Genomic DNA, 16,362 nt, shown 5'->3' with positions numbered 1-16,362 from the left:
TCATAGAATTCTTTCTTATGGGAGGAGAAATTTAGGCAAAGTTCAATAACTTCCCCTGTAATATTATTTGCTGGATTGATTGCAGTTGTGGTATTTATAAATTTTCCAAAAGATTAAAGTAGGGTAGCTTGCAATCAATTTATGCCAGTTATTTATTTATAAATAACTGTATGAACAGGACATAATAGTCGAAATGTGTTCAGTGCAACAGAGAGACTAAAAAGACCTGTTAGCCTTTATATATAATATATTTATTTATATATTTTATATTTATATTATATATATGTATATTTATGTATATTAGTGTAACACCAAACTACCACATGTACTTTCGGGGCTTAACTTTTTAGATATGCTCAATTATCTCTACACAGCATGATGTTATGTAAAGAACACAGTCTCTGTTGCATTAAAGACAATTGAATTTAAATGTGGTTTGGGGTTTTTTTTTCTAGTAGTATGTGAAAAATGCATGCTGTTATACAAAGTCACATTAGAAAACGAGTGCATTTGCTGAAGGAAGCAATTGTGCTCACATGAGTGTGACTTATCTTAGTATCTTGCATGCAAGCTGAAATTTGTAGTGTTTGTTCCATGTTGGGCTTGGTATGACCTGGTTGCAAATTGTGTGTTTCCAAGAATACAATAAATGTCTTTTAACAATTTATTCCTGTGTTTTGGAATTTTTTTCACTGTTTGATATGAAAATGAAGAAATGGTATGATATATTTCAAATGCTTTATGCCAAAAACAGTTGGAAGGAATAGTGATATTATTTCTTTTGGAACGAGCTTTATGATTGAATCATTCGTTCTCAGAAACGTTACACAGCAGTCAGAGGCAAATGTTACGGAAGTGTTGTCACTTGGCTGCTTTTTATCTTATTGACTACAGTTTCTCTCAGAAGTCTGAATAGAAGTAGAGTGGTTGTATTTTTATGTAAAAGGCTATTATTTTAATAATGTGGGAGTGCTAATTTTAAAATTAAATACCAATACTGCATGCAGAGATTTAATGGAAAAGTTTTCAAATTTTATTGATGTAAAATTCCTTATTCTGGAGAACACTGCAGATGCGGTGCTATTTAAAATTGTGGCCAAAGTGGAAGTAAATACTGAGCATTTAAATGTCAAGCATGGTGTTCTGACTGGTCTTCTGATATATTATCTAGATGTCGCGTCACAGCCAAAAGTGACTTGAAATAGAGAAATTAAGCATAAGACATAAAACTTGAAAAGTAAGACAAACAAAAAATATTGCTTATAACTCTACAGATGGAAAAGCAAATATGTAAGAAGTAATTTATAATTGTTACTATGATTTCACTAATTATGGTCAAACCAAGTTAATTTTTTTTTGGAGTCAATAAAATGTTGCAGTATACATTTGTGATGTTATAACACTTGTCATTTGTAGTTCTTTTGGTGGTGCCCTTGATGTTTCTAGATCTTACAATAGTCTTACTATTGTCAAATATTCAAAATACAATGAGATTCTGATGCTCACAGATAAAACTGGTTTTAACATTCTGTAGAAATTAGCTAACTGTAGGATAATAGAGGCATGGTTTTCACTAGATTAATGCTTCATTCAGATGCGGTTGCAGTAAGCTAAGGTTATTAGCTGTCTGCATGGTGTGAGATATTGCTAAAAGCCAGAACTAGTTTGTTTAGATGGCTTAAAGCTTAAATAGTTTGTTATGCAAGTTTAAATTGTCATCTAACAAACATTAGGTGAGAATTTGGTCTTAAGCTAGTTGCTTTGGTCTTAAATTTGTTGCTTATAAGATGTTTTCTAATCTAAAATGGTTCTCTTATGGAATATTTCCTCTTTTTTAAACGAAAAAATAAAAAAAAAAAAGAAGGCATTAAAGAACCACTCAAGAAGTTAAAAGACAAGCAGGAATCCAAGAAGGAGGAAATCAAAGATGATGAAGAAAAAAAGAAAGCCAGGAAAGGAAAAGATGCTGCTGATCGAAAGGACAAGAAAGCTGTTGATAAGGATAAAGCAAAGAAAGATTCTGAGAAGGCTAAAAAAGACAAAGGAAAGGAAAAGGAAAAAGGTCTAGACAAAAATGTAAAATCCAAGGACACCATAAAAAAATCAGCCAGTGAAAAGGATGGTACTATTCAGGTGGGAAAAGACAAAGAAACAAAAAAGATAGTTAAAAACCCATCCAAGGAAGACAAGAAAGAAAAGAAATAATTATGGCGGTGCTAATGAGGAACAGACCTTCAAGAATGGGAAATTCAACATATTTATGTGAATATGGTATATATGGCAATAAGAAGATAATGTTTTTTTGGAAATAAGTGAACAAAAGCTCTGTATAATAATTTTTTGAGAACTAAAGTACATACTGGTATTGTAAGCACAAAGCAAAAATGTCTGCTGTGAAACCCAAATGTGTACATATGGCAGTATGCCTTGCTAACAAATACTTATTGAACAGAAATGATAAATCCATGTAATTACTTCAAGCGTGCTTTTAATCTGTTGGTGGTTCTTTTCTTCTTAGCATTTTAATACAAGGAAACTATTTTCTTGATATTGGGATGAAAGGGTAATGTTGCATATCCAATGCAAACTTAAATGCAATATTAGGAGGATTATCAGGACACATATGGTGGGAACTTGGAATTCTATTTCCATTTCCCAGAAAGAACCCTGAGATGCATTAATGGAATGCATTGTCATAGGAATTTAGCAAATAAATGTAAATTATTCCCTGCTAAACTTTTTTTCCTTAAGTAGATGAAGAAAGCTATTTTATACACAAACACTCAAACCAAATTTAGTGTTGCATTTATGAGGCATTGGTGTATCCTCAACCAAAGTGTTGCAATGCTATTGTTTATTAATCCTGTTACAATACGTTCTGCTTTTCTTCTTTTTTCTTTCTTTCTTAGCTGTCATTAGATCTGAAAACTTGATTCACTCAGTTTTAAGTTCAGTATGTCCTGATTCTTTGAGTTTTCAAAGCTTCTGGTAATGAATACTTCTGAAATTTAGGCCACTTATTCCACCGTTGAAGGATTTTTATTTTTTTTTTTATGCCAGTCACATTTTACAGAGCACTGTGCTACTATGTCTGAATTCTGATTGAACTTGATTAAAGAACAGGTTACGTATTTTTGCAGCTGCTATTTTCTTCAAAACACACTTCTGAAGTACCTGATGCTTCTGTAAGCAAGCTCCAGTCTTAGTTTTCTTTGATAGCTTCTGTATTTCTAGAACCGAGAAATTATTTTTCCAGCCATCTCATAAGAATAAGCAAAGTTACAAAACATTTTTGCGGAGATATTTCAGTATGTTATTGAATTTATGCTTGCTTTCACTTTTATATGGAAAAGGAGTATTTTCCAATTTTACTGAACAAATTGTATCACTTGGGATGTTTAAAAATTAATTGCACAATGAAATCACACAAGACTGAGAACAAAATTTATAGTTAAAGATTTATTGTTGTAATACTGCAGTATTGTTTTAAAGAAGACAAAAGGAAGGAGTGAAATTGAGCATATGTATATGCATGTGGGTGTTGATATAAGTTTAAAGTCTTGAAGGTTGATTCTGTTTGTGGTTTGCTTAAATTATGCATATAACAGTTGACAGTACGCTTATCTCAGGCTTTAGATACATTACTCACTAGAAATATAAGGTGTGGTAATAGGGTAAGATTGAAGCGGTTTTTTTAAAAGGAAACATGAAAAAGTTCAAATGAAAGCTGTAGAAAATATTGCAGTATCTTAAGATTCTAGCTGTAATAATTAACATGATGTACAGAGCTGTTTTCTACATTTTAATATATGTGTGAAGGAGGGAAAACATTTGTGTTATAAACATTATAGTGCTTAGCAAAAAAACCAGACAGAATGAAGATCTAATAAATGCACTTGCATAATGAGCATTCCCTCTTAGGTTTCAGGGATGATAGACGTGTTTATTCATCTTTGCTCTGATAGGTATTAAGATAAATATTTGGTAGAGGAGCACTCGAATCACACTTCTAAAGAGTGATGACACATCAGTGCAGTACAGTGCACATCACTTTATTTTCTCCCCTAATGTAACGGAAGTTGTAATTGTATGGGAGTGAAATTTGTAATGAGTTACCTTTCTGATTAATGTTTTGTATTTATGACCCACAGTTTATCTGGTTTTAAGAAAAGCTTGTTTTGTTTTTTTTTTGTTTTCCCAAGAAGATTTTATTTGAGCATCACTCCAAGCTATGCAAGTAGTCAAACAATAAAATGAGATTTCTGCCCCCAGAGGTCTGTTGTGCTGTTGTATATCTCTATGGAGTTTTATTGCCATTCAAATTAATGTGGCAAGTTACTACATAAGCTCAAAATATGCACCACACAAGTAAAAACATTGTGTAACTTTATTTCTCTCATCTTTTTATCAAAATAACGTCTTGCAAAAAGTAAATGGCAATGTATAACATACTCAACAGGATTGAGTAGGAATCTCTGATAAACATGTTAAATGTGTGTCAAAAGCTTGAAAGCAAAATTGAGAAATGTGCAAGCAAAACAAAGAAATACTCTTGCTAATCCCTTCTTTCCTTTTACGCACTCCTTAGTGCTAGTTTGGTGTGAAATATTCAGTATCTTTCAAAATACTCTGAATCCATTTATTGTTCATGAAGCAGAGCAAATGGTTGTCTGGAATTGGAGACATGGGTTATTGGAACCTATGAAAACTTATTTAAAGAGGTGTATATGTAAGGGAAGTGAACTGAATTTGTGAAAGCAAGGTGGCTGTTTCTACACTTCCAGATTCTGAAGTGTGAGACTGGCTAACACAGTAACTGGTTTTATCTCCATATGTATAGATGTAACTTCTTATTCTTGTAGCCATTATTACTGCAGCAATTTATGTAACTTTTCATAATATTTTTTAATATTTCAGTGTTTTTTATGGAACAGTAGAAAATAAGCAAAAAAATAAGTGCACATTTGGCTTTTTTTCTCTAGCTACTGATTTTGATTTTTGATTCCTTACTTACAGTACTTTTAGATATAGCCTAACTACTTAACATCGTGTAATTTATATAAATAGAAATGAGTAAGTAGGATTAATTCTGTTTTTCCTTTTGCCATTGCTCACATAGGGCAGTGGAATGAATGTGTGTTTTTCTCATGGTGCGTAAAACAATAAAACCTCTCTAGTTGATGTGAATTTATTTTGAGGCTTACTAGTCCTGTTTGTATTGAGATGTTTGACTCCAGTAGAAGCCTAGTAATTATTTATTTAAAAACTTTATTGACTTGAAATAGAATACTTGCATTGTTCCCCTTAAAGTTACTTTTACAAGATTGTTAGCAATACAGGAGTGTTCATTACATTGTAGCCTCTGCTTTCTTAAAGATTATTTTTCTACTGATTTCTGTGCATACAGCTCTTGAGAAACTACATTGGTTTGAGGAGTGTGTGTGTGTATGTGTTTAAGAATGCGGTTTTATCTGAATTGACTTTGAAACTCAAATGGGAACTTGGGAAAAAATGATATAAGATTATAGAATTCTGTTTTGGAAGGGATTTCAGGAGATCCTTATTCCAGCATCCTGCTTAAAACAGGGTCATCTCACAGATGACCAGGTTACACTGACTGTTCTCCAGTGTGGTCTTCAAAAACCTCCAAGGACAGGATTGCACAACTTTTCTGTGCAACCTTTTTGACCAATTTGATTATCATTATGGTGAGGTTTGTGTGTGTGCAAGTTTTTATACCTAGTATGAACCTCTCTTGTTTAATTCTCATTTGAATCCTTACTAGAGTGCAGTTGAGAGGAGGGTGAGGCGAATACAAATACATATTTTCTTGAGGATGTGGCATAATCTTTCAAGGCTATGAAATATCTTTATCTTTTACTATGTTGTTGATCATTGCTCTTATTGATTGGTTTCTTTTCATTGTGTGTTGATCTAAGAAGAACTTTGTGCTACAGTTAGTAAGCATCTTAGTGGTGAAATTCTCAGTTACACTTTTGTCACCGGTGTCAAAAGAAAGTGAAGATGGAGATTATCTTGTTTTGAAGAAACTACAGTTCTCTTCATATCCTGTAACATTTAACATGTGAATTCAAAATGCCTTCTCTCGTTCTGAGCAGCACATTGTAAGGCTCAAATTAGTGCTTCATAAAACCTGTGAAATTGATCATATGAAATATTTCTTGCCCAACGATAACAGCAAGAAACATATGCTGCCTATTTTCCTTCTGGATGCTGAGTAGATGTTTAGAATAACATAGTCATTTGTTCAATTGCTTTGAAATAAAGGCAAGTACTTAAACTCCTGTCCCTTTTTCCTTCTTGTTTTATGTTTGTCTTAAGACTATTTTCGTTTACTATCTGAATACACTTTCTTTCATATGTCACTGTGTATTGGGACAGCCCTGTAACTGTGATTAATCGTTTGAATACATTTTGGAGTGTTTAAGGTCCATTCATTTAATTAAAACAAGATACTTAGTTTATAATTGAATTGGATCAAAAAGAGCGTAAAGTTAACTTTATAACTGAAAAATGCAGGCCTTAAAGAAAGATCTGTCCCAGCACAGCCATCATCACCAGAATCTGAGGAGACCATCCAGCCTGCTGAGAAGTCATATGTTGAATCAGGTAAGACATTTGTAAACCATAGGTGAAACAGAGCATGTGATGCTTTATTTGAATCATAATTCTATTTTCTCACCATGCAAACTCATTGTGTTATTTCTTTAGGTGGAGAAATAAATCTTTCATGGCTTTTATATGATGCTGATATAATAGAATTTATTTAACAGGAATCACTGTTGACAACTTGATATAAATCACTGATCATGAAAAGTTTATTATTTAAATTTATAGAAGGCAGTCTTGTCAGCTCTTATGGTTACCATTGGAACCATATTGCATCAGAATAACTTTCTGCTGATGTACAGTGTGGTTTTGATAAGTATGCAACTGTGTGCCCAGTCAGAATAGTACTGGGTTCTCCGCCTTGAAAAATACCCAAATAAAAGAAGAAACCTCAACAACCAATGTAATAGGATTAATCTTATATTTACTTTTCTACTAAAACAGCAGTATATCATATATACAATAAGCCCAACATCTATTGTTGAGAATAAAATCATTTACACATTTTAATAGTATTAGTACAATTTATTAGTTTCTAGAAATTAGAAAATGAGAAATTCAAGAAAAAGTATTTTTATGTCAGAGTTTAGATATGTAATTTACATTTTAGTGTCATCTAGAGAGTACATAGTTTTTCCTATTCCTTGAAGAGGCTTATCCTGCTTGATTATGTGTACGAGCCTAACACAATAACCCCCAAATCTGGAGCATACGATCAGTAAAATGGAATATAGGTTTGTTTCAAAACACTTGCATTAATTTTCTTAAGCAATTATTTCTAAAATAAAATTAAATACCATTTGGGATCTTTATTTAAAAAGATGCAGCTGTGATTTCATTTTGTGCTGTTGAGTTTCTCAATGTTAATCTCACACATTTATAAGGTGGTGACACTTCATACAAACTCCTGTTATGTCCTAGACTTTTGTGTTAGATGACAACCACTTGTCCCTAAAATCAGTTTGTGATTTGTTCATCTGTGAATTGCCAGAAGACCTTGATATTGTAATGTTAGTATCTGTTCTCCCTGTTTATAAAGCCAATAAAACCCCACTTCTGCTAGTGACACGTTGTCATTAAATATGACATGTTAGTGCTTCTGCCAAAATTTTAAGAAAGTAATTGATGAAAGTGTTTGTAAAATAATTACTCATTTGAAGTAATTAAAAGAGAATGCTACTGCCACTGAGAAAAAGATATAAGCAGAAAATCCAGTGTAGATAAATTCTTCCAATTAATCTTCAGAATGAATCTCATGTGACTGATGCAATATTTTCTGTACTGGAGACTAATAAGAAACAAATTGTTTTTATAATTGTGTTGAGTTATATAGGTTCACCAGTCAGTCTCTGTGGAACTTTCTGGAATGGGCTAAGAACTTTATGGAGGCTACAAAAAGCTGCAAGCCTTGCTCTGATGTTTAGACTTTGCTTTTTGCGTTTAATCTTCACTGCAATTTATAATCCCTTTAGAGCACAAGAATGTTGATGTCGAAGTTGAAGAAGTAGTTCAGTCTGTTCTTCATGAAGATCTACATTCCCAGCCAGGTAATGCATTAACACTTAGAAATAGTGAGGAATTTATAAATACTGCCGTAGGCTAGACCAATCTCAGAGTCTGGTTTTGGTAGACTAAGTTTTGCACTTAAAGTTCTTTTGCCTTGACAAAACATTTTAGTCAGCTAATTTGTCATTTTTCAAGAAAATTCAGAAAGTTCAGTCAACAAATCCTAAAACAGTGGCCTCTTACCCTGAGGTGTTTGGCAGCAGTAGCTCAAATCAGTCAGTTGACAAAAGCTTGCTCAAAATACTGTGTAGGGTGCAAAAATGGGTAAACAGATAGTTTTACTGTGGCTTTCTCTGTGAGTGAAGGTGGCACTGACAAGTCAGTGCAGATACTGAGATTGTACTGCTGTAAGGAGTAGACAAGTCATCTGTCCCCCTCCCTGTCCCTTTTTGAGGACTTGTGGAAAAAAACAAATGTGCTGAAAACTGAATATCTGCTGATAATAGAATTTGCCAAAGAATATGTATTCTCTAATGATCTGTATTATTGATTAGGAGAACAATATGAAGATGTAGATGAAAGTATAAATGACCAGTGGCAATTGAAGGAAGAAATACATGGAGAAAATTTTGATGCTCCTACAACAGATGATTTGCTCAGAGAACTGGAGAATGAAATACCAGAAGCATATGAGACACCAGACTCTGTTCAGAAAGGTATCTGGATGACTAAATATGCGCAAATTAAATATTGCCAGAAATGAGAACAAACAAATGAAAATGTGTCATTTAAAACTTGACTCTTAATTTCTGCTCACAGTAGTGACTTGGCAAGTATCAACCACAGCAAGTATCATTTAGCAAATAAATATTTTTAAAATCAAAATGGGATATTTTAATGCCATATGTTTTGGAATCCAGGTAGCTGTATACTATTGCTTACTTACTGCTATACTGATAAAAAAACAAGAAAGGAAAAAAACCAAGATACTATAATTCCAGTTACTGTGCATCTTTGAAATTACAGTTATGAAGGGAAAGTGAATATGTTATATTTCCTTTACATTTACCCCGAAAGTTCTGTGAAGGGTCATCTTTTTTGAGCAAATGTTTAAGCATATATGCACATTCTTACTATTACATATAAGGATAACATCGTTAGCTTTAATCTTTCAATCTATATACATATCTTGCTGGCACTGGAAAAAATTGCTTAGAATATCTGCTTAGAAATTTGGCTGTTCTTACGTAATACTCCATTTAGGTTTTGTGGCATCATATATTGATTTAAAAACTTAAAAATTTGTAAAAACTTGCTTATTTTTCAGAAGCTGATCTTTTGGCAGATGATCTTGGAGCAATGGAGCCTGAACCATACGAAGCTCCAGGTATAATTTTGTTTTTCCAAACTCAGTAATATATGTTTTCTGCCTAAATGTACCAAACTATATGAGAAAGCAAATTAGGAAAAGTTAGATGGGTTTTATCAATATCTAATTTTGAAAGTTGTTTTTTTCCCTCGAAACACCTGTTCTTGATTGTCTTATTCCTCTTTCTGGGGGATTATTGCTTTCCCATTGCTGATTTAGAATTCAAGTCGTGATGCTTCTGAAGTAACAGGACAGTTACTTTACCTTCAGCGCCATGTGTTGTCAGATGTATCATACTGACTGTATTAATAACATTGCAAAGAATTGTAGCCACAGAGGAGAGTAATCCACATACTTGACTATGCAATGAAAAAAGTGAATCACTCTAAATCTGTGATGACAGATGTACATATTTTTCAAGATCTGATTTCTGACGCTAATCTTGTATTCTGTAGATTATTGGGAGTGGTCCTCCTGCACATTAGTAAGGATGCTATTTTAGGACTTGGAGGATAGTGGACACTTTTTTACTATGCTAGAAGAACTATTAAATAGTACTCATGGAGGCTAGTGGCTCACATGGCTCTAGTTTTCATGCTGAGGGTACAACTAGAAGAGAGAGTGGCCAAACATTCTTCTATTAGATTGCTCTGTGTCAAATTGCATGTGCCTATAAAGTTTTAATCTGACTGTTTTCAACTAGGGAACTACATTTAGCTATTTACAGACACAATGTGGATTTAAGTTAAAATAATTAAGTATTAAAAAAAATTCATATTTTTCATTTCAAAAATATTTCTTTTTTCATATTTAATTTACAGTTGCGTATGAATATGATATGGATGTAGAAAAGACAGTAAATGATCCAGAAGCTCCAGGTTTGTAAATTTTCATGACTTCGGATTATAATGTAATTACTTATACTTTATAAAGCATGCTTCAAAGTAATGTGTGGTATTGACTGCTTAGTCACAGTTTTATTTGCAAACAATTTTTGGGTAGTTTCAAGTAAGCCTGATTTTTGAAGCTGCGTTTATTACCATTACAATTGTAACCACAACAATCCATGGATCTAATCCACAAATAGTTACAGAAATATCTTGTTCTCTCATGGGTCTTTCAGTCTAATCAATGGATGGTCAACGACCTACTTCTATTCCTAATTTTAAGCCTAAATACAAGTGTGCATGAATTTAATATATAGTGACTTATGACATAGTTTCTTGGATGTGTTTTACAATCCAACTTCTACTTTCAAACGAAATGTTTTAATATTGACTCAGTATGTTTATTTCTGTTGTTCTTGAGATAAATATGTGACTTTTTTGACATCTCTTGTACTATTTAGCTGTTGCATGAAAATTTGATTAGAATATAAAGTACTTAATATTTTTATTTAAGGTGATTCTGAGCTAACGTTAGAAGATGCTGTTGAACATTACACAGGTACAATCCAAAGTCTTATTTGTTTTTATTGAAGTTTAAACGAGTTCTGGAACCAAACTATGATGAAAAATCCTCTCAAAACATTGATGCTTATAGATAGCATCAGTTCCTCAGTAAGTTGTTATATCTGTATTGTTATTTATGTTCTGAAAAAATAAAGACCTACATGAATACTGCTTTTCTATAATGTCCGGCAAATGAACAGAATAATACTTTGAGTGTTAAAGCTCTAGAAGAATGAATGTTTGTATGTTTAATTGCATAGAAAAAATTGTGGATAAGAAGTAATCTGAATTAGCCAAAGATGTTCAAGTTAATGTGAGAAGTGGCAGGAAAGAAGTAGCATCTTGAAAAATTTCTTGTACCAAACAAGCGAGCTATGATAGGAGGATTCCAGAATTTCACTGTAGAAGTTTGTTGTATGTAGAAATGTATTCACTATTCCCATTCTGAATTGTAGGTAATTTGTAGGTGTTTTTGTGAGCTGTATAAGAAAAGCCTGCTTTATCTTTTTGAAGTCTATGTTGTGATGCTAGGTCTTTTTCACGGGATATTTTAGAAATCTCCACCTTTGTTGAACTCTTTCTTATTAACTTCAGTTCACTATAGAATACTATAGTTTTGAATGTTTTTGATTTTTCTGTCCTGAATAAACTTGACACTGTATTATTTGTTTATTTATCGTCTTAAAATTCCATGAATTTTCATATTAATTTATTTTTTTTCTTTAAACAGAGGATACAGTGCAGGGGGATTATAATGAAGACCATGGTATGGCAACTGCTGTATTTGAAATGACAGTATCAATGTCTTTCTTTTACATTAAAGTGAAATTAGTTTGAGGTTCAGAAAGTAATTTGCCTCAGTTTACCCTGCAACCAGTTACAAAACCATGTTCTGGTTATGAGAGAAAGTGCAATGCTTTCTCTGTACTTATTAGAAGAATTTCATTGGGTGTGTAGGTGAATTATAACAGTTGTATAGAATGATAGATTTATTGCCATTGTCTTCCATATTTCATCTTTATAGATAGAAATGCTTCAAATTTTAACATTATGTTCACATTTGGTGTTTGTCTTAAATATAGAACTCCTACTGCAAGCTCCAGTAAGAATTTATGTACCTTTTCAGGCCCCCAAACTAGAGAAAGTCAATAAAAGCTTTGCTTTTGTCAGTAAAAAGATGATCTTGATGCTTAACAACCAAATTTTTAGCATACTCCATGTGTATTAACCCCGCAGGAACTTTTATTTTCTTTCTTTTCAGAACCAAAACATGAAAAGCAGACTGAGACTCAAGATATAGGTATATACGTACATATAATGTGTGTGTTTGTGTATATGTGTGTCAGTGGGGTGCATGTACACTCCTATGCAAATCCTCCCATGTATCTATTTATATATATACATGGAGAATATGAGAAAATCTTTGTTTCATATATAATTAAAGTAGAAATATTTCTAAAATAAATGTTATTGGAATATAAATTATATTAAAAAAAAAATCGTTAACTTAATTGTAATCTGTGTGGTCTTCAGTCATGATACATTGCCACTTATAGCAGATCTACATTAGTCTACATAGTTATCAAGTTTTTAACTGTGAAATAAAACAGTTTCTTTTAATATATCATCCTTGAGTGTTCAGCTTTAAAGTCTCAAGTCCTGTGGGCTCTTAAGTAACAGAAAGTGGGGCATGGAGGCATTTTTGTGGATGTTTGGACCACAGTAGCTCAGTATAGACACTCATTCTGCTGTCTACTGTGAGCCTTGCTTGTAACCTTGTAACCAGTGATTAAGATCCTTCGGAACTTACAGGCTGTCAATACTAGTTGTGCTTTGATGCATACTTTTTGCTAATGCCTTTGTCTAATTAACAGAAACAGTTAAGAAACTATCTACAATCCTTTGTCTGGGCTCTGTATACTTTGTTGTCTTGAAATACCAGGTCTTTTGAGAGTAATCTTAGACAGCAGGTTGAAAAAGACATGATTATTTCATATAGGAAGAAGTAAAGAGTTTCGCTGATGTAAATAAATTTTACATATCTGATTTGTCACCTTTATGAGCTTAACCACAAGAGGACAGTCAAATGAGTTAAAAGGTGCCATATTCAAAGAAAATAAAAATAATTAAATGTTCTATAGTATCCATAATTTAAGTTGAACTTCCTTGTTGTCCTTCAGGAAGGAAATAAGGACATACTGAGTAATTTTGTGTTTATCCAAGTAAAAATACTTTTAAAGTAGAAGTTTATAGGGCTTTTTCTGTTTGATTTTTAATGTTTAACAGATGGAGTTAATCTTGCAAAAGATGAAAAGTCATTATGCTTAGAGAGATTATGGAGTATTTTTAAAATTTAAAAAAAATGTAATATTTAGGTTTTTAAATTACTATGTCTTAATCCAAACAACATTTGTTCAGAAGATATGATTTTGAAATATTTATCTAAGGAATACAGCAGTTCTTTAGTGAAACAAGGAGGAAAATTTAAGAAGTAATTTCTTTTTTTCCCTAAGGTTTAAGGCTCCTGTTTGTTTATTGCAATTTACTGTTCACTGTTAAACATACCTGTGTGCTGTCTATGTTTTTTTGTGTTGTATGTAGGCTTCATCAGTTGAGGTTTTGACTTCATTATTGCTCTGATTTGAATGTTTTCTTAGGTGTTGAAGACCTTCCAGAAGAGGTGAATGAAGCCATGGAGCCAGGTATATGTTTTGTAATTGTGATCTCAAAGTGTTTTGATGAAATATACATTTTGAAATCTAATGTTAAAAAAGCTCATTATATCCTTTCATCTTTTTGTATTTTCTCTTATAGATGAAATTACTGAACATTTTGGTATTGATAAAGACCCCTCAGGTATGAGGTTTTTATTGCTTGTGAAAGATAACATTTTTTTCTTCCATTTATATCTGTTAATATAATTAAAAAAAATAAACAAAAAAAAGCAGGTAAATGTACTATATAGAATCGTAGAATGGTTTGGTTTGGAAGGGGCTTTTGAAGATCATCTGGTCCAACACTCTTGCCATAGGCAGGGGTAGCTTTCACTAGATCAGCTTGCTCAAAGCCCCATCCAACTGACCTTGAACACATCCACTCATGGGGCATCCAGGACTACTGTGGGCAATCTAGCAGTGTCTTGCCACCTTCATCATCTGATCTAAATCTAGCTTTCTTCACCTTAAAATGACTATCCATTGTCCTGTTACTACAGATCTTGGTAAAAAGTATTTCTCCATCTTTCTTAAAAGCCCTGTATATATACTGAAGGAGTACAGTAAGGTCTCCCTGGAGCCTTCCGCTCTCCAGGCTGAACAACCCCAACTTTCTTAGCTTTCCTTTGTAGGAGAGGCGTTCCATCCCTCTGACCATTTTTTGTGGCCCTCCTCTAGGCACGCTCTAACATGTCCAAATCCTTCTTATGTTGGGGATTCCAGAACCAGACGCAGTTCCCCTGATGGGGTGTCATGAGAGTAAAGGGAACTCCCTCTCTCAGACTGCTGGCCGCGCGTCTTTTGATGCAGCCCAGGATACAGTCGGCCTTCTGGGCTGCAGGTGTACATTCCTGGTTTGTGTTCAGTTTTTCATCCACCAGGATCCCCAAGCCCTTCTCTATAGGGCTGTTCTCAATACCTTCATCTTCCCGTCTGTATTGATATTGGAAATTGCCCTGACTCAGGTGCAGGACCTTGCACTTGGCCTTATTGAAATTCATGATGTTCTTATGGAGCATTTAGAGCTTCAGTTTGAGCAATGGAGTATGTTAATTCCTCACATTACTATTCAAAAGATCAAGTTGTAAAATTTGGTTTTTTTGGGACTGATATCAGGGAATTCTAAATGAATAGGTGTTGAAATGTGATTTGAAGATTTGTTCTAAGAAATTAAAAAATATTAAGCAAGATTTTTTCTAAACATGACATTAATTCAGCCTGTTAGAGCAAAGTGATCTAAGCAGTTTAGTCTGAGCACAGTGTAGCATTTGATGCTATATTTATTCATTTTCAATTTGAAAAATGTATTCTAATATAATTAAATGGGGAAACAAACATTTTGGGGAGTGCATAATAGCAGCGAAAGGCAATAACAAAGAGGAGATAAACTGTTGGACATGAAATACATTCAGTACCTTTTTTTAAGTCTTCCTTTTTGTTTGATAATAATTTTGTTGGGTGGCTAGTTGGGGGTAGAAGCAAAATTGTGAATGCATTTTGTGTAACTTTCAACACATTTTCTTTCTAACAGTAGAAAGTACATATACAGAAGATAATGTGGCCACTGAACCAGAGGAATCAGGTTTGTATATGATCTTTTGTATGAGTTTGGTACTTAAAAAGATAAATTAGCAATGATAAATACAGAATATAATTCTGTGCTGCAATAAAAATGCATTTATTACTTTTCCTGCAACTTTTTTTCTTTTAAGGATAAACAAAATTGTGTTGAAATTTAGCATTTGGGGTTTTGTAGGGACAATATTTTAATGGCTTACAAAGCTCTCTTCAGTTTTAGAAGCTGAGAGCGTTCTCAGTTCAGAAAAACTTACATTAGTAAAAATGCCTATATTACATGATGTGAAGCTACAAGTTATTTTGCTGTGCTGTTTCCCACCAGCTGGTCAGTAGCGTGTACTCTGGAAAAAGGATTATATGTAAGAAATAAAATTATGTAGAATGTCTCCCCAGCTTTGAGCACTTTATTTATGGGCTTCCTAAGTCAGGGAATGTGTTTCCCTCTCTTCTAGTCTTCTTATTGTCCACAGCTAGCATCCCAGATATTATAAATTCTTTTTCTGGTGAGCCTGACTCCTTCCATGCATGAATAAGAAGCTATGTGAAACCTGTAGTCTCTTAGCAATAATAGCACTTGGTGACATGTGACATGTCTAGTTTAAACATACATGACAGAATTAAAAATAACTGAATTTTGAATTAAAATATTTCACAGTTACAGTGGGGAACATAGTAAGTATATGAATGTTTTCCAAGCCCATATTGTAGTAGCATGTAAAGCTGGGAGATTTATGCTCCAGATTTTGGAGTATCATTTTTGAAACTATACAATCTTGCAATTTATTAATTGGTCTGCTAAATATTAAGCTTTTTACTGGAAAAAATAAGATAAGGAAAATTTGCATCCCACTTCTATAAAAGTAGTATTGCAGAGCAGCCTTGATAGGTCACTGTTTTGAGTATAAAGGGGAAAAAATGCAGCTTTTTGTAAATTTAGAGAGCTATCCTGTTTGAATTCTTTGTACAATTTTCACTTTCAGAAATACCTGTTCAAGCTGAGGATTATTCACGTGATGATCTAGTGGGTAAGTTAGTCTTAACTGTTTGGGTTTTTCTCCATAAAAAATGAAGCTATAGCTATATGGAAAGCTTACAAACAAATTACGTTCTAGAG

General features: G+C 33.1%; 1 protein-coding gene across 10 annotated transcripts in view; it reads left to right on the top strand.

Moving 5' to 3' along the window:
• The window catches only part of ASPH (aspartate beta-hydroxylase), a 106,295-nt gene that overhangs the window by 35,506 nt on the left and 54,427 nt on the right, over nucleotides 1–16,362 (top strand). For 8 of the 10 annotated variants that reach the window (XM_069854180.1, XM_069854177.1, XM_069854178.1 and 5 more), the window contains 12 exons: nucleotides 6,541–6,630; nucleotides 8,103–8,177; nucleotides 8,691–8,852; nucleotides 9,464–9,523; nucleotides 10,327–10,383; nucleotides 10,907–10,951; nucleotides 11,687–11,722; nucleotides 12,218–12,256; nucleotides 13,614–13,658; nucleotides 13,771–13,812; nucleotides 15,202–15,252; nucleotides 16,229–16,273. In XM_069854180.1, coding sequence (XP_069710281.1) covers nucleotides 6,541–6,630; nucleotides 8,103–8,177; nucleotides 8,691–8,852; nucleotides 9,464–9,523; nucleotides 10,327–10,383; nucleotides 10,907–10,951; nucleotides 11,687–11,722; nucleotides 12,218–12,256; nucleotides 13,614–13,658; nucleotides 13,771–13,812; nucleotides 15,202–15,252; nucleotides 16,229–16,273 — 747 coding nt within the window. The remainder of the gene's footprint in view (nucleotides 1–6,540; nucleotides 6,631–8,102; nucleotides 8,178–8,690; nucleotides 8,853–9,463; nucleotides 9,524–10,326; nucleotides 10,384–10,906; nucleotides 10,952–11,686; nucleotides 11,723–12,217; nucleotides 12,257–13,613; nucleotides 13,659–13,770; nucleotides 13,813–15,201; nucleotides 15,253–16,228; nucleotides 16,274–16,362) is intronic. The other 2 variants (XM_069854174.1, XM_069854175.1) reach the window with 2 other exon arrangements.

The sequence above is a fragment of the Phaenicophaeus curvirostris genome, chromosome 3, assembly GCF_032191515.1.
Source record: "Phaenicophaeus curvirostris isolate KB17595 chromosome 3, BPBGC_Pcur_1.0, whole genome shotgun sequence".
NCBI lineage: Eukaryota > Metazoa > Chordata > Aves > Cuculiformes > Cuculidae > Phaenicophaeus > Phaenicophaeus curvirostris.
This window is presented reverse-complemented; position numbering and strand designations above follow the sequence as displayed.